Source organism: Juglans microcarpa x Juglans regia, chromosome 1D (genome assembly GCF_004785595.1).
Source record: "Juglans microcarpa x Juglans regia isolate MS1-56 chromosome 1D, Jm3101_v1.0, whole genome shotgun sequence".
Lineage (NCBI taxonomy): Eukaryota > Viridiplantae > Streptophyta > Magnoliopsida > Fagales > Juglandaceae > Juglans > Juglans microcarpa x Juglans regia.
Genome location: NC_054594.1, coordinates 46,770,287 through 46,794,017, shown reverse-complemented (window position 1 = coordinate 46,794,017; position 23,731 = coordinate 46,770,287). Strand labels below are relative to the sequence as shown.

The 23,731-nt window shown below is 36.1% G+C and overlaps 1 protein-coding gene across 1 annotated transcript; it reads left to right on the top strand.

Moving 5' to 3' along the window:
- The first annotated feature begins 230 nt into the window (after positions 1-230).
- On the top strand, positions 231-23,638 carry LOC121264461 (E3 SUMO-protein ligase SIZ1-like). Its single transcript, XM_041167640.1, is given in 19 exon segments — positions 231-622; positions 825-889; positions 1,092-1,172; positions 1,880-1,922; positions 2,148-2,226; positions 2,475-2,637; positions 8,087-8,214; positions 9,151-9,219; positions 10,823-10,910; positions 11,028-11,103; positions 12,812-12,885; positions 13,078-13,185; positions 13,639-13,800; positions 18,967-19,071; positions 19,162-19,242; positions 19,337-19,747; positions 19,750-20,488; positions 21,586-21,960; positions 23,170-23,638. Coding segments are annotated over 17 exon segments (2,574 nt in total). The 5' UTR covers positions 231-622; positions 825-853; the 3' UTR covers positions 21,717-21,960; positions 23,170-23,638.
- The last annotated feature ends 93 nt before the right edge of the window (positions 23,639-23,731 follow it).

The following is a 23,731-nucleotide window of genomic DNA, read 5'->3' as shown; positions in this document are numbered from 1 at the left end:
AAGCCTAAACATTCGAACAACAAAAAAAAAATATTATCATTTTTAATTACACTGATTAATGTGAAATCTTAAATATATATTTTTTAATATAAATGAACAATTAAAACGTGTTGATTTAACAAACCTTAAAAGAAAGACCCCACGTGGCATAACTATTTATGTATTTATTTCTTAATATGAGCGTGGCATAGGCCTTAAAATTCAGCCCCGCTGTACGCGCATTCGGTGCATCGGTACCAATAATGTCTGAAGCGCGCGCCGACCCCAGACCCCACCGGTCTAGACCACCTTCAACGAGCCATTGGTCCACGTCCTACTAAGGAACCCGCACCACCCAATCAAAGGCCGCTCAGAAACCTGACCAAGAACTCCTGAAGCACGGTAGCGTAACCCGGACGTGACTGGAAAACCCAAAATCATATCTCGTAGCCGCCTTCATGTCCGCCCCGTCGCAATGCTGAAAATGTCTTGGATGACACCAGGCACCAGCCGCCAGTACTGATAGTGCTATTGCTTAGCAGCAAAATTTCCTGCAACCCTTAACTCGGTGGACGATTCTCTAATTCACTCGTCTCATTGACTCGGTGTAATTACGTAAACTCCTTCTCTACATTTTCTACAGGTACCTCGTACTTCAATATGATCATTTTATTTTATCTTGTTCATTATTACCGTTACTAATATTTTGAATTTGATGTATACTTTTCCCAATTTCATGGTCTGGAATTTGACTAGTACATGTTGTTTCTTTCGCACCAGTTTGAGGAGAATTTCTTTTTTCCCGATGTTTGAATTGTTTTAATATACTTGGTGTTGATGATCAGGAGTTTATTTTATTGTTTTGGGGGCGTACATGCAAAAAGAAATGGATTTAGTGTCGGATTGCCAGGTACATACATCGATTGGATGTCGTAGTCCAGTTGTTAGTTGTCTTCTTGAGGTAGAATTTGAATGGATTCTACGGAATTTTTATTGTGTGTTCTGGTTTAAGAAGTTTAAGGGCAGTATAAGATTCGCATTGCTAGTATATTTGTTTTTCTATTGTTTTTTTTTTGTTTTATGGTCTATTACTCATGCACTTAAATTTGTAGGGAAAGTTGGCAAGTTTCCGAATCAAAGAGCTTAAGGATGTTCTCGCCCAGCTCGGTCTTTCAAAGCAGGGGAGGAAGCAGGTATTTATTTAACGATATATTGCTTATTGGTTGCTGTTTCTTAGGCCACAAATCTACTGCTTGTTGCTCCTGATTATGAAATTACAAGCATGAACAATTTAAATTCCTTGCGGTGAACTTGAACAATATTATCCGATCAATCCCTCCACCCTCTACCAAAAAAAAACTCTCACCAGTAGGTAGTTTTTGGCCTTTGGTATAGTCGTCTTAAGCCTCAACAAATTAGCAGGTGATGGTTGATTGGGTTCCTGATTAGTTTTGCACAGGTATACTCTTTTTTAAGTGTTCAGGGCTATGAATTTGAATGCTATCCAGACAAACATTCAACCATGTGAATATTTAAACACGTGTCTGTGAGATGGTGCCTTGTGTTTGGAGGATGCTTGCATCATCTTGTGATGCAGCAGCTTATATTCAACTTGTTCAGACAATATGGCGTGCATCATTTGGTGGAATAATCAAGCAGTTATTCCTGTAATTTAAATTCTTCTCTATTTCTTCATCTAATGTTTGTCTGCAACCCTCATATTATAAATTTGGAGCTTTTATGTATGCTTGAATTTATACTGGGAGTTCTTCATCTAGAACATCAGAAATGTGATAATTTCAGAACTGTTCTGTATGCATAAGTGCGTTTTGTTTCCATTGGCTTTCCCTGAATAATGTTTATTTATACACATGTACTTGTGTTTTTATGTACTGTGCAGGATCTTGTGGACAGAATCTTGTTGGTGCTTTCAGATGAGGAGGGTAATTTGTTGAAATCCATCACTATCCCTTCCATTGTGTTGTTGTCATCTTGCTATGCTTTGTTACTTGTTTGTTCCATCATTTTCATACTTAAGTTGACTGGAATTTTTTCCGTTACAAGTTTAGAGTATTGCTCTTGGTGATCGTCTCTATTCGTTTTGGCTCCAAATTGTTCATGATCCCTCAGATCAAGCATCTCATATGTGAGTGTAACATTCTGTGCAGTTTCCACTGCACGTGGTTCAGCTAAGAAAAACATAATTGGGAAGAATGGAGCGGTGAAAATAATTGCTGATGCTTGCAGGTGAAGAATTCAACGGTCTTGTGTATATATTATGCCTTGATTTGTATCTTGGACTTGTCATTTTTTTTGGCTTTTTTAAAAGTTCATTTTTATTTGACTATTTGTGATCAGATGTGTGGTTTTTGTATGATTCATAAACTTTTTTTTTTCCCTTCTAAGTCTTCTTTGTTTGCTTCTCCAATTGCTCGGTAATTGTTTTTTTATCATCTCGTGGTCTTTGTTCTGAAATATTGATTGTCTTGCTCCAGGAAAATTCAGAACATGGAATCGGCTGATTTGCCAACCAAGGGACAGAGTGCGTTGGAAACCATCAGTCTGAAGCCTGAAGGAGAATTTGAAAATTCTATCAATTCGGATGTGAAGATTTACTGCCCATGTAGAAGTTCATTGCCTACTGAGTCCATGATTCAGGTTCTGTAATAGTTAATTTTTGTTATCATTGGAGTCCAAAATCACTTTCATTTTTCTATTTCTAATCCTTATTCAATAATATTCGTAAGCAGTTTATAAAGACGAGAAGAATTCTATCTAGGATATGGTATACTCTCAAGAAAATTATTCAATGTCCTAAGCCTCAATTTGTATGAAGACAAATGTTTGATTATCATGGGACTGAATATAGTGAGGACTTAAGGTACATATGTGAAATCACTAAGATGAAAAGGTACTTATGTGAAATCAACAACCATTTCATTGAGAAATACGTCTAATACTAATCAAAAAATAAATAAATACGGCTAAAGAGTCTAATCATTTAGTTGGGTGGCCTTTGAGTTGTATGATGGTGATATACAACGCAGGCTGTTTAAGTGGTTGCTTGTGGACAACTTGAGCTCTGCTGATTGTAAAGTACCATCGAGGATTTTCTGCCAAACAAGTTAGTGAACGATATCAAAAGAGCGTATTCTGAATTTTCTAGCCAAACAAGCTAAGTCAAAATCAAATTTAGTTTTCATGCTCAATCGCGTCGTATGAAAAGCTTAGGCCTGATTTGGATTTTGAGATGAGATGAGATAAGATGAAACATCTGTGAATAGTAGTGAAATAATTTATGAATAGTAGTGAAATAATTTGTGAATAGTAGTGAAATGGTTTGAGTTAAGATGTTTTATGGGATTTTGGGAAATGAGAGAAAAAAATGAATAAAAAAATATTGTTAGAATATAATTTTTGTTTTTGGATTTGAAAAATTTGAATTATTTTTTGTGTTTTGTTTGAAAGTTTGGGAAAGTTGTAATGATTAGATAATGATTAAATGAAAAATTTAAAAATTTAAAAATTTGAAATTGAAAAGTCTTTGTGTTTGAGTGGTGTTTGGATGTTGATGGGATGAGATGGGTTGAGACCATCTCAACGTCCAAACGGGGCCTTAGAAAACACAATTGTCTCAATGGTGCTTCTAAAGACTAAGGGAATGTTTAGATGTTTGGAGTTTTAGAGGAGTAGAAAATAATTAAAAAGATGGTTATTTGAGTTTTTGAAGATTCTAAGGAGTTTTTACTTTTTACACTGTAGATGTTTTATGTTTGGGAATAAAAAATCTAATAAAAAATCCCCTCTACATTCAGATGGGGTGTTGTTACCCAAACATGCCCTAAAGAAACAAGCAATCTGGAAATCGGGCAATTGTACCCATAATCACTTATTTAAAAAAAATATTGTCCCCATAAATTAATTAGGATATAATAAAAAGAATTCTGGAAAAATATTCTGTGACTTTGTCCTTGTCTACATACACCCCAACAAAATGGGGTTGCATCCACCGGTAATGTGTGGATTTAAAGCAAACGGATCATCTTGGCACTTTCTATTCTTATTTCCTTGTGTATTATTTGCAAAAGTTTCTGTGGACGATTGTTTGGATTTATAGCAAGGTTAGCTTAGAAGGATCTGTTAAGATATGCATACTTGAACATAAGGTCCATGATATAAGTTGCCCCGTTACATTTCGTATGGCCTTCCTAGTAATAAGAAACAAACTGTAACACCCCGTTCCCATAGGATAGAGATGTTATTAACATTTATAACATAAAGCCCGGTAAAGAGATTCATATCCTAAATTACCTCGTTTATTGAAAAGCATCAAAAACTAAAATGAACATAATTGTTTCAAAACTGAACGTAAAGTGGAAAGACATAAACCCATCCTACGAATGATAAAAAAGGATTATAGTTCTTGTGTAAAAATCCCTTATTTCTTTCTAAGTCTTTATACTAGATCTACTCCTGGTCATCCAACTCTGCGTCATCGTAAATACCATCTGTAAAATTAGACATGAAAGAGAACAAGAAGACAAACAAAAATGAGTCGAATACTCAGTAAATATCACATCATATTGTAAAATATAATCTGGCCTAGCATGGGTTTAATTTATTTGAAGACTCTTAACAACATACATGTAGCATCACATATTCCCAATCATACTCGTAATATAACTTTCTGAAAAACTTCACATATATACATATATCATCACATATTCACATAGCATATATATATTTATCATTAACATGAGCGGAAGCATACATAATCATGACAAACATGTAACGTGAATGCATAATAACTTGTTTATCTTGTCATAACATGGAGTGAAACATGTTTGAGTCCGTGTTTCATTTAGCTGATATAACATGAAGTGAAACACGCTTGGGTCCGTATTCCACTTAACTGAATAACATGGAGTGAAACACGCTCGAGTCTGTGTTTCACTTAACTGAGTAACATGGAGTGAAACACGCTTGAGTTCATGTTTCTCTTAACTGAAATACATGGAGTGAAACACGCTTGAGTCCGTGTTTCACTTAACTGAGTAACATTGAGTTCGTGTTTCACTTAACTGAAATACATTGAATGAAACACACTTGAGTCCGTGTCTCACTTAACTGAGTAACATGGAGTGAAACACGCTTGAGTCCGTGTTTCATTTTACTTGTGGTTAACTACGCTTGAGTCCGTGGCACCGTAACGTTTCTTATCTTTCTTAATGCATGAGAATTTATTAGGCTTCATGAACATTTCTAACATGGCATATTCTTGTACATGGCATAGCATAACATGGCATAGCATAATATGACATAATATGGCATATTCTTGTACATGGCATAGCATAGCATATCTTATTCTTTTACATGGTATAGCATGACATAGCATAACATGGCATTTTCTTATACATGGCATAGCATAACATGACATGACATAACATGCTCTGAACATTTATGACATTCTATGGCATACATGATCTAAGTACTACATGAACATGGCATACACGATCTAAGTACTATATGAACATGGCATACATAATCTATGTATTACATGGACATGGCTTGCATATTCGGACTATTCCATTACATGGCATACTTGACTTGAATTACTACATGAACATCTCATGGCTTTTATATGATTTTAGTAACATTCAATCAATCGAACAACAGATTCATTCATTTAAGCATAATCTCATATTTCATCAAAGATCGTAAAAGAAATCTAACCTTGACTTGCCTCTTAGCGTAGCATAGTTAACCATCATAAGCACATCATATTTTCATAGATAACAATATTATTCACAGTATGCATGCATTTATATGATCATACTATTTACTTTTTAGCGTTGTTTCCTGATTTCCAACTTGTAGTGCGTTACCTATACAAGGTACTTGATGTTACTAATTTTCTAGATAGACGTGTCTTTACGTGATTAAATACAAAATTGGAATTTAATCAAGAATACTTAGTAGTATAATTGGGTTTAATATAAATCTGCTAGATAAATAGTGTAGAACTAAATCTGAAATTTAAGGTTTTATCTTGTAAAATATATAAATTAAAACAATAATCTAATTAACTCCTAAGTATTGTCTACGTAATATAAGGGATTTTGGCCTACTAACACAAGGTGTTGAAAGGAATAAGGATTGGGCCTAGTATAGGACAAAGCCCATATGATAGTTCAGCCCTTACAAGAATAAAATTACCAGGCTGAATGGGCCTCAGAGCCCAAGGCCCACTTTAACATCAAAGGCAAAAACACAAGTCTGAGAGGAGTTTGTGAGAGGGAAGATGTCGAGCGATAACATGGAACTCACCGAGGGAAGAAGGCTGAGGCGACGACGGCTCTCGGGTGGCTGGAAGCAACCGGCAACGCGATTGGGTCCTCTGGGCAGTTGTGCGACGCAAGAGAGAGAGTGAGTTTAGAGAGTTTAGAGAGAGAACTATCAAACCAAAAACACTAGGGAGAGAAAATGGTGTCCGACAGCGATGGGCTTACCAGAAGGGAGTGGGTGCGACGGGGCTAGGTTCTCCAGCAGTTTCTGGCACCGTGGTTGGTGCTCCGACGTCCTAGAATGGTCGGCGGTGGCTGGCAGAAAATAAGGCTTATGCGAAAGTGTTCTTCTTCCAGGTATTTCAGTGTGTTTAAAAACAAAGGATTTTCGTGGGGTTTATAGACAATGGGGAGGTGAGCGACGTGAGTTCTCAGTAGATATGCTAGGGTTTGAAGTTGGCTACACTTCGAAAATTATTCCTACGAGGATACGGATTCTGAGAGGATTTTGAAGAGTCGAGTTGTGGTTTCAAACTAGAAAACTAATCTAATATGGAAACTAATGGATAACTATACAAAGGTTTTGATAGGGAAGGAAATCACTAATTTACCGTTAGCATATTTCCTAAGATGATAATAAAAGTAAAATAAATAAAAATAAAATAAAATAAAAAATAATAAAAGAAATATAGTTTTAAGCCCTAAATTTGAACCCGTATGTTACAATTTGTAATGCCTCAATGAAAGGTCCAAACCACATGGCCTATACTCCAAAAGGACTAGTCAATGATACAATTAGAGCCCCATTGAAATCTTATAAAGAACAAGAACTTCTCATTTCCAAGCAATGTGGGATCCCATACACCACCTACCCTTATTCATATCATATGGGGTATTACAATCTACCCCCTTAAATTTTCGACGTCCTCTTCTGGCCCGTCCATTGTAGGTGGCATGGCTCAAGTCCCACATTTCTAGTTGGGATAGGCTCTGATACCATTTGTAATGCCTCAATGAAAGGCTCAAACCACATGACCTATACTCCAAAAGGACTAGTCAATGATACAATTGGAGCCCCATTGAAATCTTATAAAGAACAAGAACTTCTCATTCTCAAGCAATGTGGGATCCCATACACCACCTATCCTTATCAATATCATATGGGGTATCAGACAAACCTATCCCAATAAGTTCTTACAAGCTTGAATTAGGGGTATTTATGTTGATTCTTCAGGAGATCACTATTTTGAAAACACTTCAAAAGACAAGTCATTAAAGATTGCGAAGTCATTGACCATTCTTACTTTGAAGAGTCTATATCTTTTAGAGGATACTATAATTAGTAGTTTGCATCACTGACTGTTTTAGGTGTTTGGTTTCAACTTTCGGTAATCCCCTTCCTCTCTCCCTTCAGCGCTAGTGACTTATTAAAGTGAGATGTGACAATTATAGTTGAGCTTGGTTTTGGTTGTTAATTTCTTTTGAATGAGGCTGATTTTGAATAATTTAGTAGTTGGCTCGATTTTGCCCCCTTCTTTGCTTACCAGCTTATTTTGGTACATCCTTTAACTTTTTTTTTTAGTTTGTTTTTTCGTGACTGCAACCGCAACCCTCATGAAACAAGGAGTGATTCTACTTGAGAGTGGAAGCAGTTGTTTACATTTTCATTTTTCTTTTGTGTATTGTTTTCTTTGCAAATCATAAACCATATATTTTTGGCGCTCCTTAGAGTTTGTATGTATTGCATAGGCCATATAGATCCTCATTTCACTTATTTGTGGAGTCTTGAGTTATGATGTCTAACTGAGACGCTCTACCTGCAGTGTGTAGATCCAAGTTGTCAAGTGCAGCAACATATTGGCTGTGTTATTGTTCCTGAGAAGCCGTTGGAGGGCATCCCACCAGTTCCTCTATTCTATTGTGAAATGTGCCGAATCAAACGAGCAGATCCGTATGTATAGTACATTTTCCATGAATGATTTAGCTATGTGTAGTTCAGTTATTTAACTATGTCCAACCATGCAGCCTATGTTCATTTCGCCTTGTAATGGGTGTTTTTTAAGATAGTTTGACCTAGATGTATACCAACATCCCATTACCAAGAAGTGAGGACACGATTATGTATTTGTGTTTGCATATTCATTCTGTACCCATAAATAACTCTTTGTGCGTGCACGCATGCGCGTGCACGCATGTGCGTTTGTGTTAATATATTTAGGAAGCCTGAGATTTTAATAGACCCTCATCACTCAAAAAATTTTGAAAGATCCCTGGCATTTTAGAATGTATTCTTTGATCTCGATTGAAGAGTCAATTTCAGGTTGGCATGTCCCAAGAAGACTACTGCCAAGGTCACAAGGGCCCCAATAACTTGGAGATGTTGAACAATAAATATTTTTTCATTTGTATGAGTCGCAAAATGCTAGTCTTTTGTGTGGTTTAAATATTGTATTCTCTTTCCTGTACTAGTCTTCAATTTTACATAATTTGGAAGCAAAATTACGAGCCCTTCATCTTATGCAATTTTTTACTACTATTTTTTAGTTGTATTTCCTTGTTAAGCAAGCTTTTCCAGCAGAAATCATTCTTCAATACTTATTTCTCGGTGAAAATTGGTGAACTTCTAATCACTCTCTTTGCTGGAGTTGGCAGTTGTCATTCTGATCCTTCAACCTATTCTCATATCTTCTCCCTCCCCCCCCCCCCCCCCCCCCCAGTTGTTTGGTTCTGTTTGCTTCTAAGTATACATTCTGGTTCTAAATGTATTTTTAGAAGAAGTTTTTTGGTTCTAGATGTAGAGTTTCTCTGCTCTCTCTCTCTCCCACTCCCTCCCAAAGAAATAGGTTAGTTCTTTTTTATTCTTACAAATATGTCTGTCCTTATGCAGTTTCTGGGTGACTGTTGTAGATATTCTATCTCCTGTGAAGTTAGTTGCTTCAACTATTCCCACTGATGAGTGAGTTCAGCTTTCTTAAGCATCCTCTCTGGATCTAATATGATTGAATTTGCTGCTGATTTTATCAAATTAGAGTTTTGCTTTCTAAATCTATGCATTAATATATTTTTTTTTTGATAAGTAATAATATTATATATATATATATATCAATAGGAGTAACCAAGTACACTACACGTATACAAGAAAAAGCACCTAGCCCATACAAGAAAACTCCTAATGACCCAAAAGCCCATGAAAACCCAAAATACACGAAGCCCGAATTGGAAAACTATCGATACACCTCCCCGACCCCATCGCCTACATCCCACTACGGGAACGTCTTCACAAAGCCCTCCCTTTAGCCTTCCCTCGACTTGAGCTAGCTCCCTTAGTATCGTAGTTGATTACCCAAGAAAGATTCTTTAACTCCCTGCTTTTCTTAAACTTAGATTTGGTTTCAAGGGTGTGGCTGGCCTCGATTGCGGTGAGTAATTCTTTAAATTGGTCTTCATATTCTCGCTGCTCTCCAAAATCTATGTATTAATATTTGCATCAAAACTTGTGCACATTGCCATAGACTTCCAACAGTTTAATTTATTTTATAAGAATTTCAAAGGTTTAAAATTTGAAGGACAAAACTTTGTTACTCACAGGCTTGGTCTTTTTCTTCCAATTTTCAGAAGTTGAGTTTGCCTTGAGTCATGTACTGTTGGAAACTCTTTGCTAAGGGCCTGTGCACCTCCGGGATTAGTCGGGACACTGTTCTTAGACACCCGGTGCCAATACAGAAAAAAAAATCCTCATGCCTTCATTCTCTCCACCAAACCTTTTTTTTTCAAACTGATGGATGTAGCTTTCAATTTGTTACTTCTTCCCCCTACCCTGCACCATGTAATATGCCCCATGTACTTGGGCTATGCCTACCTTTTCATTATGAATAAAATATTTTACTTAACAGGATCATAATTTAGACTAATCTACTCTGTTAGCGCTCAGAGTTATCACTGTAATGCAAACTGGACAACTGAAAGATCAACTAACCCAATTAAATGGGTTTCAAACAGTTCTATTGTAACGTTCCAATGGAAGACTTAAACCACATGGCCTATACTCTAAAAGGTAGTCAATGATACAATTAGAGCCCCATTGAAGCATTATAAAGAGCAAGAACTTCTCATTCCCAAGTAATGTGGAATCCCATACACCACCTACCCTTATTCTTACCATATGGGGTATCACATCTATATGACAATATGAGCTTTGCAACACATTACAACTCACTATCCAATGCTGCATCTCTTCAACAGCAGCGAAGGGTCTTTGGTCAAGAAACTTTTTACTTGATTGATGTATAAAAGTTAAATGCATTTTCATATCCATTTATCATAAAGGAAGAAGAAAAAATCTTTTACTTGGTTGGAAAGAAAGTGGCGGAGATACCTTGAGTAATCAGACTCAAAGACCAAGACAATGTGGAGTAGTTCATGCATATTTTACTTTTCAACTTTGTTTTAGCTTTTTATTTGGATCGAGAATTTAATTACTGTATTTTATTGACATATTACTGATGTCATTTGTCCTTTTGATGTGTTCTATTTAACCTTTTTTTCTGATGATTTTTTAGTACAAATCCACTACAGAATGTGGAAAAAACATTTCAGCTGACAAAAGATGATAGAGATTTGCTACAGAATACTGAATATGATGTTCAGGTTTGTTTCACTTCAGTAGTTGTCAAGTGATATTTATGTTTACTGATTGATTGTGGTCTTGTGTTGTGTTCTCTGGTGGATGGGTTTATTTTTATTTAATACATTCTTGTCACACAGGCTTGGTGCATACTTCTCAATGATAGCGTTTCATTTAGGATGCAGTGGCCACTGCATGTAGATTTACAGATTAATGGTATGGAGATCTTTCCCCAGTAATTAGGTGATATATCACTTGCATCCACAATGTAATGGTTTACCTCATTACCATCACTCCATCTCTCTCTCTCTCTCTCTCTCAATTGGGGGAGGGGGCACATCTGTTTTCTGAAAACTACAATCTCTGACTAGTGGTTAAAAGGTTTTCGCAATATGCTAGTGATTATACAGGAATAAACTTATAGACGGTCCTTGAGGCCCGCTATTATGACAAACTTCAAGGTATGATGGACTTAAGGCATGCTTAGTGAGACGAGATGAGAATTTTGTGAATAGTAGTATGATAGTTTGTGGATAGTAGTGAAATTGTTGTTAGGATATAGTTTTTTAATATTATTTTTGTTTGGGGATTTGAAAACGTTGAATTGGTTTTTATTTTTTGTTTGAAAGTTTGAGAAAGTTGTAATGATTAGTTTGAAAATATTTGTGTTTGAGTAATGTTTGGGAAGGAGATGAGAATTTTGGGATGAAAATTTTTTCCAAACAAGTCCTTATGTGTGGCTTGCTCATGAGGTGTAAAATATGTGTATCCCACAAGTAATCTGAAAATGATTTGACTTCTTTTGAAATTTGGCATTGGGACATTGAAACATAAGTGGTTGGAAACTAGGGCATCAACTAACCATGGTTTTTGGTAGGGGAGGCAAATCGTGTTAATGGGTCGTGTTTGTGTTGTGTCAGGTCGTGTATCTTATACGATATGGGTCAACCCGAACACGACCCGTTAAGTTTAATGGGTCAAATTTCCAAACCCTAACACGACCCATTAAAATAACAGGTTGACACGACATGATCTGTTTCGACCCATTATGAATTAATAAAAAATACATCGACCCGACCCGACCGACCCGTTTATGTAAATGGGTTGAATTGACCCAAATAAGCCATTTGACTTGATTAATATAATTTTACATAAAAGTCAAAATCACAATATCTCCAAAAAAGATAAAACTAACTATATAAGTCTAAAATTACAATCCAAACAATAAAAATACGAAAATTACAATCCAAACAATAAAAATACCAAAATTACAATCCAAAGGCAGTGTGGGAGGCAGTTGTGACTCGTGAGAATTGATTCAACTGAGAACTGAGAGAGAGTGAGGGTTTGAGAGAGAGTTTGGAAATACGAAATAGGGTTAGGGTATTTTTGTTTCTAGGTTAAAAAAGATATAATTGTAATTTTGAGTAAGATTTAACGGGTCACTAACGGGTTAAGCGGGTTGACCCGTTAATGAATAGTGTCTTAACGGGTCAACCGGTTTTGATCCAAACCCGTTAACATCAAACCCAAACCCACTAATTTCGTGTCGTGTTCGTGTTGGGTTAACGGGTTGTGTCATATATTGTCACATTTGGTTTTTGGTCAATTTCTCTGGCTCTATAATTGGACCTCTCCATGAACCATCTTGCTCAAACTCATATTCAATTCGGTTAAACTTGTATAACTCCTCCGAGTTCACTCGTGTAAATCGTAATCAATTAGGTTAATTGGACGCTTCAGTATTTGGGTCATGGTACTAAGTTCATCCTGACCTTGTGGGCATCTTGCCCCCACACTAATTAATTTTGTTGCTGTAACAAGCTATTTTTGCCCACACACACTGGTTTGGGTTAGAATAAAGTAAAAAATTGTTATTCCTGACTGAACTTTCCCTTGGTGGTTCTTGCACATGATTTTGTAGGTATGCAAGTTAGAACAGTTAATAGACATGGATCTCAGTTGTTAGGTGCTAATGGTCGTGATGATGGTGCATTTGTGAGTAACCTTCATTTTTTTTCATATACTGATGTGTTTGTTGATATTATGGTCCATGAAGATGCTCATGTAGGTCCCCCCCCCCCCCCCCCCCCCCCCCCCAAAAAAAAAAAAAATCCTTGGTTATACCAATTAGATTCTTACTTTCTCTGGTAATAGAGTTTAATTTAATCTCTTGTTTTTTCTTATCAGATCAAATTATACATCGGGGAGGGAATTAACAAGATTTCCTTGTCAGGACGTGATGCTCGTGTTTTCTGCTTTGGCATCAGACTTGTAAGGCGGCGTACCGTTCAACAGGTACTTGAACTTGTTTTTCCCATGTGATGATACTTGAGAAGATAACATCGTCCTGGAACTTCTGATGTCGAGGGAAACTGCTTATCATTATCAAAAAGTTACATGGCTTGTGCATTCATGGAGAACCTTATGTCTGTTACCTTAGATAGCATTTATAATGTCAAAGTTGTTTATTATATGACTGTTAGTAGTTCCCTAACTAGCTGGATATGTATTCATTATTCTGATCATCATCATTGTTTTTTGTTCGATAAATAATTGACATCAGCCTAATTGTTATTTTCATTATTATGGTCAATTTACAGAAACTGTATCTGTTCACTGAATATACTTGCAAGTACTTAACATATGTTCTATAGTCAATCCCCTATTTGCTGCTTTTTCTCATGCTTGGTTTCAGTGGCTTCTCATTATCTTCTTCTTTTTGCTGCTTTTTGCCCAATCAATGAGAAGGTTCTCAACTTGATACCTGGGGAAGCAGATGGTGAGGCTTTTGAGGATGCACTTGCCCGTGTTCGTCGTTGCATTCGTGGTGGGGATGCTGGAACAAATGAAGACAGTGATAGTGATGTGGAACTCATTGCTGATTCAATTACAGTTAGTCTTCGCTGCCCTGTAAGTAATCATTGATTTTCGTTCGATATTTTTATGGTCAAGAAGTTTACTCCTTTAATGTAATCATGATTTGCTGAAACTACTGTATCTTATTTCCATTCTGTGGAAGACTTGTTCCCCTTGCACTATGCTCATTACTACCTTTTGCTAATTTAATTGTTCTGTGGAAATATGAACATTTGACTTGATACATGCTACTTTTTTCCTTGTTGGTTGTACATTTTGTAAACAAACATACTAAACTTGGACCTGCAGAAATGTGAGGTCAAAACCCGGAAAAGCTCCGGCACCTTTCACTGCCTATTGATTAGTTCCTCTGATTTAGGTTGTATTTAGGTGTTGAACTGAGTTGAGATGAGTTGAGTTCTTTATGAATAGTAGTGAGTTGAGATGGTGGAGTAAGTTTTGTGTGGTCCACTTAAGATGTGTTTGGATGTTAAAATGAGTTTAGATATATTTATGGAAATTTGGAAAATGTTGTGGGTCTTGCGTGTAAAGAGGTGTTGAGTTGAAAAAAGTTGTGGGCACCACGTGGAAAGAGGTTTTGAGTTGAGATGAGTTTAGTGTTTTGAGAGTTAGGTATTTTGATGTTAGACTAAGTTTAAAATTAGACTGAACTGAGTTGATTTCAGTTCAATCCAACAACCAAACGTGGCCTTAGTGGTCCAAATGCCATTGATTAGTTTGTTCAGATTGCCCTTTGTGAACTTTGGTTTCTGATATTTCACATGCTCATCAGCTAGATGCCAAATTTGTCATGCCTTCAAGTATCAATTTAGCACTGCATGTCTGTACGCATAAAAGATAGGGGTGTCAAATCGTGTTAACGGGTCTTATTCGTGTCGTGTCAAAACATGTATACTATACTATACGAGCCTATAACCCGCGCAATGCGCGGACCGCTATTTATTCTGGATTTTATAGATATATATTTAGATATTCGTCTGTTGTATTATCTTTGCTTTGTTCACCATCAATGCACATTCTTGCTGCATTTCCTATATCATCCATTATCGTTCGTCTTCTACGTCGCACAACTATGTCATCACTTATACTGTCACTACTTTGTTCACGACACATTCTTCCTCAACTTCTTATATCATTTATAATCATTCATCTTCGACGACATGCTAGTCTAACATTTTCATTTTTTATTTTACTGAAGAATAGAAATAGTCACAAACTTAAAACTATTAAAACTATCACAAAATATTAATTTTCACCGTGATCTAGCTGGATATGTTTTTCTGAATTAAATGCATGGGACTTTATTGGTTTGTTTTTTTACATGTGAGCCTCCATAACCCACATGCTTGACAAATAGAAAAGAATGAAAATTGAGACGGTGGCGAAGCGACCAGAAATCATGACATGTATTTTTTTTGAAAAAAAATTCATGGGATGGAAAAACAAAATCGCACCAACTTTTCATTAAATGTCTTCACTTACACTACACATTTCAACCGAGCATAGTAGTGTCCTTGCTAGTAATTATAATAAAATAGTAATACATTGATAAATTACATATTCATCAAATAAACTATTGTCAGGAAATTGCTAACAAACATAAAATTAAAAAATGCATAGTTTTAATCAAAAAATAAATATCATATGCCTTCACTAATCTGCTAATCACGACTCCATTCCTCAAAATCATTCTAACCCTCAAAATTATCCCAACTAATCCAATTCTTGTCAATTGCTTGCTAACAAACATAAAATTAAAAAATGCATAGTTTTAATCAAAAAATAAATATCATATGCCTTCACTAATCTGCTAATCACGACTCCATTCCTCAAAATCATTCTAAACCTCAAAATTATCCCAACTAATCCAATTCTTGTCAATTGCCTTGTTCGATGCCATTTCAGATTTGTATTGACCTTGTAACGAAGGTGAATAGTTTGGAATAATTGGAATATAAGGTTCTGGATCATTAAAAGGGTCTTGATATATTGGATCTGATTGGCGGCCTTCAGACTTTATATTGAGCATGGAAAAATCATTGTGTATTGCTCACTAACCTGGATCAGTAGCTTGGACCAAGGTTAACCATTGCTTTTCTTTTTGGAGTTGGACTATCATCATTGGGTATGTCAAAATCAAAACGCTGGGTAGGTGGTATAACACGCATTCTTGCTTTGGTCTTGATGCATAATTAAACCGTGTAGAGTGAGGTGCGGTACCATATTGAGGATTCCTTGATTCATTTGCTGCAACATCATTCATTATAAAACCATGCTTCCGTGAACCATTATCTAATACGCAATCATCCCATTTATGTTCATTTGATTCTCATGATGATGTAAATGCAGTACCACTTCAATGGTTATTTAAAGGCATTAGAAAAACTTTACATCGTTTAGTGTCACACCCATCATAGTCAACGTAATGTTTTTGTAGATGCCACCATTTTGACCACTTTTTTTTGTATGACCAACCTTTTCGATCATTGGTAGAGGGGTATTTTGATTGTCTATGTCGTTACTGCCTTCATCCGAATTTTCCTCTGAGATTGCATAGCATGAACAATTTTGTCTCTTAGAATACTTTCCTCAGTATCTTTCTTCATGTTCAAAAATCTTTATCAGACTTTTCACATTTCTAGTATAGTGGATTCCACCCACAGTAGCTTTCAGTGGTTTATCATTGGGATGTTGAAGGGATCGGTGATAATTGTATAGTGCAACCATTGTTGATAAACTCAGAATCTGTCTCTTTGAAGTTTTCCCAATGTCTTCTAAATTGGATTTTTTTTTTCGCTTTCCCATAGCCTGCGAAGAATACATATACTGGATATATCTTAAAATTCAAATGCATATCTAAAAAACACAGTGTATAAATAGAAGATGTGACGATTAGTTTAACTTAATATATGCAAATTATTCAACTCAGAAATAAATACATGATGACAATGATACCATGAAATGTATTCTACCCATCTCTCAAATCGGAAGCGTCAAGAGAAGCGAATAAAACTATGAACTATTAACTTGAAATGGATAGCTATAAGAACTTTCCAAAGTCCGAGATCCGTAATCCCGCACTAATTCACGAAGAACCCAACTTAGCTCGAGATCCCAAAAAATAAGTATTTAAACATGATCTTTATGTCACTAAATTTGTAAAAAGACGTGTCACTAACTGAGTATATTATAGAAAATAATTTAAAAATTTTTGAGAACTAATAATAATATTATTTAAATATTCTTAATATATCTTATTTTCGAATTATAACTTAGTGAATAGTTATATTTTATCTAAATCTATTAAAATAAGTAGCAGAATGCTTAAATCAAATCCTATACAATTTTCTACAGTAATCCAAACTAAAACAAATTCAGGTGAAATCAAGCTCAAATCGTGTAAGCAATCACTATTTTGTCATGATTTTGAATTCAATAGCAATAAATACTAAGGTCTTCAAAAGAATAAAGTATTCACTTTTGAAAAAAACAAAAAAAGGGTTGGAACGCAATTTAGCATAAAGAAGTAAAAGCAAATCTGACTTGCTTTTATGCTTTACAGAGTGTTGCTTTTATATCACGAAGAAGAGGGATGCTTTTATCTGCATATCTCACCGAGAGGTAAAAACAGATTCAGCGAAAAGCCATGCGATAGACTCATCGAGAGGAAGGAGAGAATGCGACGAAATTGGTGGTTGTACTGAGGCTACCACAACAAAGGCTTTTGTGTAGCAGGAAATAATTTAGGATTCGTTAGGCTCAAGAACGGTGGAGAAAAGAGAGAGGAATCGACGTGTTCTTATCAAGAACCTGGAAGGCCAATCGCTAGGGAAGATAGCAATCTCCTATAATCCAGAAATCATTTGGCTAGAAGAATCCAGAAATCAAGTTATTGGCATCCCAGGAAAAAAGAAAAAAGAAAAAACAAAGGGAGTTCGCGTGGCTTATGGTGGTGACTGTGGGAGACGATGGCGTTCCGCTGTTGCAAATGGGAGTTGATGGCGTTTCGTGTGGTTGCGACGGGGAGTCGATGGTGTTCCGTGTGGTTGCGATGGTGGGAGTCGATGGCCTTCGTGAGTGGGTTTTGTTTCAATGCCTTTTGAGTTTTTGAGTTTCTGGATAGTTATGTATTTTATTAGTTTTGATTTCACAATGTTGTTGGCATGGCTTCCGAATAGTTTTGCCGTGGGTTGTTTGAAAATCCAGAAATTGAGTCCATTTTATATCAGTGAAGCATGAAAGATTGCAAGGGAGGAAACGTTGCGATGCTTTGAGTTTTGGTCGAAATGTCGTTGCGATGCTTCAAGTTTTTGCCGAAACATTGTAAGGAAATCAACATAGTTTTTGACGGAAACAATAGACAATTGTACAGTTGGAATGCTTATCTGTAAGTGCAAATAAACGATTTTGGTGGTCTACTTTCACTACGGTTGACGTTTGGGAGTGGGAGAACTACCGATTAATGCAGTCTAAATGCCAAGTCAGATGTTAAAACTTGGCTTTTATATAATTAAATAGATGGGTCAACCCTAACCCGACCCATTAAGCTTATCGTGTCAAAATCTCAAACCCTAACACGACCCATTATGCCATTAACATAATGGGTCGGGTTGGGTTAGGTCAACCCGTTTTGACCCGTTTATGTAAATGAGTTCAACAGACCAGATATTAACCCGTTTTATCTAGTTAAGTTTAGCATAATTTTATATAAATATTAAAATTACAACATCTAAAAAAATATATATATATATAAAACTAACTACAAGTCCAAAATTACAATCCAAATAATAAAAATATCGAAGCTAAAATCCCAACAATTTTATTTTTAGGTATAAGGGTATAATTGTAATTTTAGCTTTCTTAACGGTTCAAAACAGGTTAACCCGTTATCAATCTGTTAAGCAATCGTGTCTTAACGGGTCAACTCGTTTTGACCCGAACGCATTAAGGCTAAACCCTAAATTGCTTTTATCGTGTCGTGTTCGTGTTGGTTAACGGGTCGTGCTACATATTGCCACCCCCTAATAAAAGGCCCTAATTGTTGCAGAATCAATAATACATTTAATGGCAACTGTATGGACTGTTTTTGTTCTAACTGGCTTATTACGATATCCATGAAGTGATTTATGCAGCTAGGTTGGTAAGTTAGAACTCAGTAGTTAGTTTGGTTCTTGATCTATGTTTACTTTTGATTGGTAGATGAGTGGCTCTAGAATGAAGGTTGCTGGTAGATTCAAATCTTGTGCCCACATGGGCTGCTTTGATCTTGAAGTTTTTGTGGAGCTAAACCAACGCTCTAGGAAGGTATGCTGATTTCCCGTTTTCTTTGACCATTTTTTTTTGTTTTATTAAATAATTTTGTAGTTATGAGTTTGTAATTTAATGTGGTTGCAGTGGCAATGTCCCATTTGTCTCAAGAACTACTCCTTGGAGGACATCATCATTGACCCTTATTTCAATCGCATCACAACTATGGTAGCCTCACAGTTGATATCTGGAATTTATCTTAGCTTATGTTGTTTTATGATGTGGAATAAAAGCATTTGTTACTGTTTATCTTTTGGGACAGATGAGGCACTGTGGAGAAGACATTATGGAGATTAATGTGAAAGCTGATGGTTCTTGGAGTGCAAAAACCAGTGGTGCATTTAGTGATCTTGCGCAATGGCATTTCCCTGACGGTTCCTTTTGCATTGTTAATGATAAAGCTGCATCGAGTTTTGAATTCCCAAGGCAGATTAAGGAGGAAGATGATATAAAAGAACACAGTGATCTAAATATAGGTATAAGAAATCAATGTGGGTTTACGGTCAGCGAACATCAGCATGTTGTCCTCTCCTCCAGGAATCGACTAGAGGCAAATAATGAGAATAGTGGCCAAAATGTCATAACAATGTCCAGCAGTGCCACTAATAGAAGTGGCGGAGATGATGAAAACCCAAGTATTAATCAGGACTCAGGGGCCTTATTGGAATCCGAATCTCTACCAATGATGGAAATGAGATCACTTCAATGTCCCATTCTGGCCCTACTTTTGGAATTCAAAATGGGAGTTCTGCACTAAGGGAGGATGCAGACATCATAGTTCTTAGTGATTCAGAAGAAGAGAATAATCTTGTGCGTTCTTTGTCTGCTCTTCCAAGTGTTCCAGACCCATATGTGGAAGATCCAGTATTGAATATTGGTGTGAGCTCTTGTTTGGGTCTCTTTAATGTCAGTGAGAGTGGTAATGGCAGTGAGATTGGATTGTCTCCCTGGCCATATTCTATGGGTACTCAAGCAGGCTCTGCTTTCCAACTATTTGGCACAGATTCAGATGTCTCAGATGCTTTTGTCGATTTGGATTGTACTTCAGTTCCTTGTTCAGTGCCTATGAATGGTAACATAGAAGCTTCAAGATCAACTGTAAATTCTGGTGGACATATCCTAAGTTCTTCTGTTTGCTATACCAGTAATGAAATAGATGATGGCATGGTTGATAATCCCATGGCATTTATTAGTGAGGACCCCTCACTGCAAAATTTCCTTCCGATTCAGTCGGCTGAGATGTTGGAGCAGTCTAATGTTGAACACCCACATCCTGTATTGAGTGGTTTTGAGGATTGGATTTCTCTTAGGGTTGGAAGCAAAGGTGGAATTGTTGACACTGATATTGGGGCTCATGCAGTGTCTGCAGCTGCAAATGGGCTAGGTTTGAGAAATCCTAATGGATCAAACGAAGGTAGAAAACTTTGTCTAATAAATGTTGTACACTAGAAAACAATATTTTATACTTTAATGGACCTTAAAAGTTTTATTATTTATGTTTGATCTGATTTCATTCCTCCTCTGAATATACAACATTATTATATTTTAACAATTATCACCTCTTGGCAATTTGAAGATTGTACTATTCATGATGCAGTTTCAGTCAAAAACTTTATTTTGAGTTCTTTAGGGGCCTGAACTGCCCTCAAACCTGAGTTCTCAGGTTATGTTTACTTGTGCTACATCATAGAGGGTGTAAAGAGCAGGTCATTAAATTAAATAAAAATATCATACTGTCTTATTAAAGGATGTCACTCTCTTGCCTGTGTGCATGCAAAAGTGTTATGACTTGACATGGGATTCATGTTCTTTAATGTATGTCCGCAAATCAATATGTTTCACTGCTTCCAGAGCCGATCAGGTGGAAATAGGGTGCTTGTAATATTTTTCTTTTTGGTGGAGGACATTGGGGTGAAATCTACCTTCTATCTTAGGTTTGGTTTGGTTACACAAAACCAAACTATCTCATCTTATCTCATCTCATCTCATATAATCATTACAACTTTCCCAAACTTCCACACAAAATATAATAAACAATTCAATTTTTTCAAATCTCGAAACAAAAATTATATTATAACAACATTTTATTCAATTCTCAACAAAATATTTTATCTCATCTCATCTCATCTTAACTGCGTAACCAAACAAGGCATGGTTTCAGCTCCTTGCTTGGGTAGCATAACAGGTCAGCTTTTCATGTGTGTAAAAATGAAGGGCAGAAATTTCTACTAAAGTTTTTCTAAAACGTTATCAAGTTCTCAATTTTAAATTGTCACCTATTGATTAGACCATGTTCACCTGATATAGCCTTTTGTTTAATTCGAGGACAAGGCAATGTTGTTGAAACCTCATCTAGTTGGGAAAGGAAGGGTAATAGTGAGGCTAACCTTATTTATTTCTTAAATGGTTGAAATCTTGGGATACAACTTTTTCATGTCTTGGTAGATTTTTCAGCTTTCCTTTCTAATTTATGTATTTTGATTTTCATGAAGTTGTTTTTGTCCTTTGCAGTTACTACAAATACAGATATGAATGATGAAGCTAGGTCTAACAGGACAAATAGTAGGAAATTGTCAGGTGGCCCTTTCTCCTTTCCTCGCCAGCCACGGTCCGTGAGACAACGGACGTGTGTTTTTCAATAGAGTCAGACTGAGTAGATAAGCAGGACCTTGCTTGAAGTTTTATTAACAGTATTTGCTTGGGGTGGTGCCAGTTATATGCATTTTGTTCCATCTCTTGCTTTATTACAAAGGAAAAGCAAACATAATCCTTCTAAGATATTCAACATCTCTGTGATGCTCAAAGCTTAGCAGTCTTGATGGCAATTGGATTGATCTTCTCATCTGCATCGTGGCACTGGCAATTCAGGAATTGATCTGTGTAAAGGTGAGCCCTAATATACAAACTTGGTTCTTAGTTTCAGCTTTGTTGATAGTTCAAGATCAGTATTGGGGTAGAATAAAAAAGAACGAAGTTAGCGATCTATGTGAAGATTGAAATTTCCTTATTAAAACCTAAATCACCCCTATGCATATTGTACAAAAATAAAAACTTTCGGCATCAGCTCTCCAGTTCTATTTCCTCTTGTTCTGTCTTGTTCATGGTCTAAGATTTGCCATGTTGTTCAGAACTAATCCAGTCTTTAAAACTTAAAAGTAAGCTGCGTCATTCATCATGATAAATATATATTTTTAACATTCTCAGTGCCATAAGTTGAACTAAACTCAAACCCTGGATTGATCAAGAACAACAAATCAACTTTATTGCTTGATTCATCTGCCTTTTGTATCATTTACTTGGGTTATCTCTAGCTCAGATCATTCTAACCTTTATACATCCGGATGATCTTACTAACAATGTTCCAAAACTTCGAAGTCCCTTCATTTTCCTCAAAAAAACTGAAATTGGCCTCAATCCTTCTCATCTCAATATTAAATACTATTTTTGAAATTGGAACCAATGTGGATTACATAGGAGAAATCAAGACGGAAAAAATCCAGACCATAATTCTAGTGTCGCTGCAACACCCTATGTCACTACAACAGTACACTTGTTCAGAAAGAAAACCCCAATTCCATAATGTTTCTTCTATGTAATATATATATATATATATATATATATATATATATATATATATAAGGCACGTTTACTTGTCTTGAATGACTTGGCTTATTTTTAGCTGTAAGATGAGTGGAAAATAACTTGGCAAATCTTAGACTGTGAATGGGAGGATTGGGAGGAAATTGAACCGGCGGGAAACTGAGCCCAGAACTACATATAGTGATATTCTGTAATGATGTGATTTAATGAACAAACTGTGCTTGGATTTGAACCCATGTAAACCATACAAATTGCTATGTAATATGCCTAGTGTTTATTCTGCAAGTTATTACAATAGAACTAGTATAATGATCGATTAAGTAGTTGTTATGCATCAACTGTTATAATTATTTAAAGAGATAGAAAAGCCCACCCTCCACCCCTCACAAGAAAAAAAAATCCCGACAGTGTACGAAATGAAGATTCTTCTTTTTCCGACTGGTACCAGACATTCTTTTTCCTTCTCATACTTGGTGATGTCTCGAATATTTTCAGGTTTGGCTTTGTCCAGATGCAACAATCCATAACTGCAAATGGGAAAGGAGGCAGATTGATTGCATACTTCCCAGAGAGTCAATCAATGGATATTGTGGGAAGCCTTAACTCTGCTATTGGGGCTCATTTTTATTTGTCCCATTTGACCTACTAGTCAAAATGATCTGGAAATGTTTTAGCATACCAAGATTCTTCCATAAATAGGAAATTCTCATGTACTTGATGTTGGAGGCACCGAACATTGTTCTACCCCTCCCAACCGCCATCTGTCTGTCATTAGTAATCTCAGAGGCATAGCAAAGTTTAATTGTTCAATGGTAAGGGTTAGAAATGTGGAACCCTTGCTGTGGTATCTTGTATTCTGTAGAACTATTATGAGTCATGATGGCTGGTTTCTTGCAAGAAGCTCTCACTTATATTTATACCTGTACAGAAAACGCTTGGGTCTACTAAAGTATTTTTAATTAAATTCTGAGTACTGTCCTCTTTGTTAAAAGGAAAAGAATATGGATGTGTAATTCGTTCTTCAGAGAATATTTGGTAGCCAAAATCAGGGAGATTG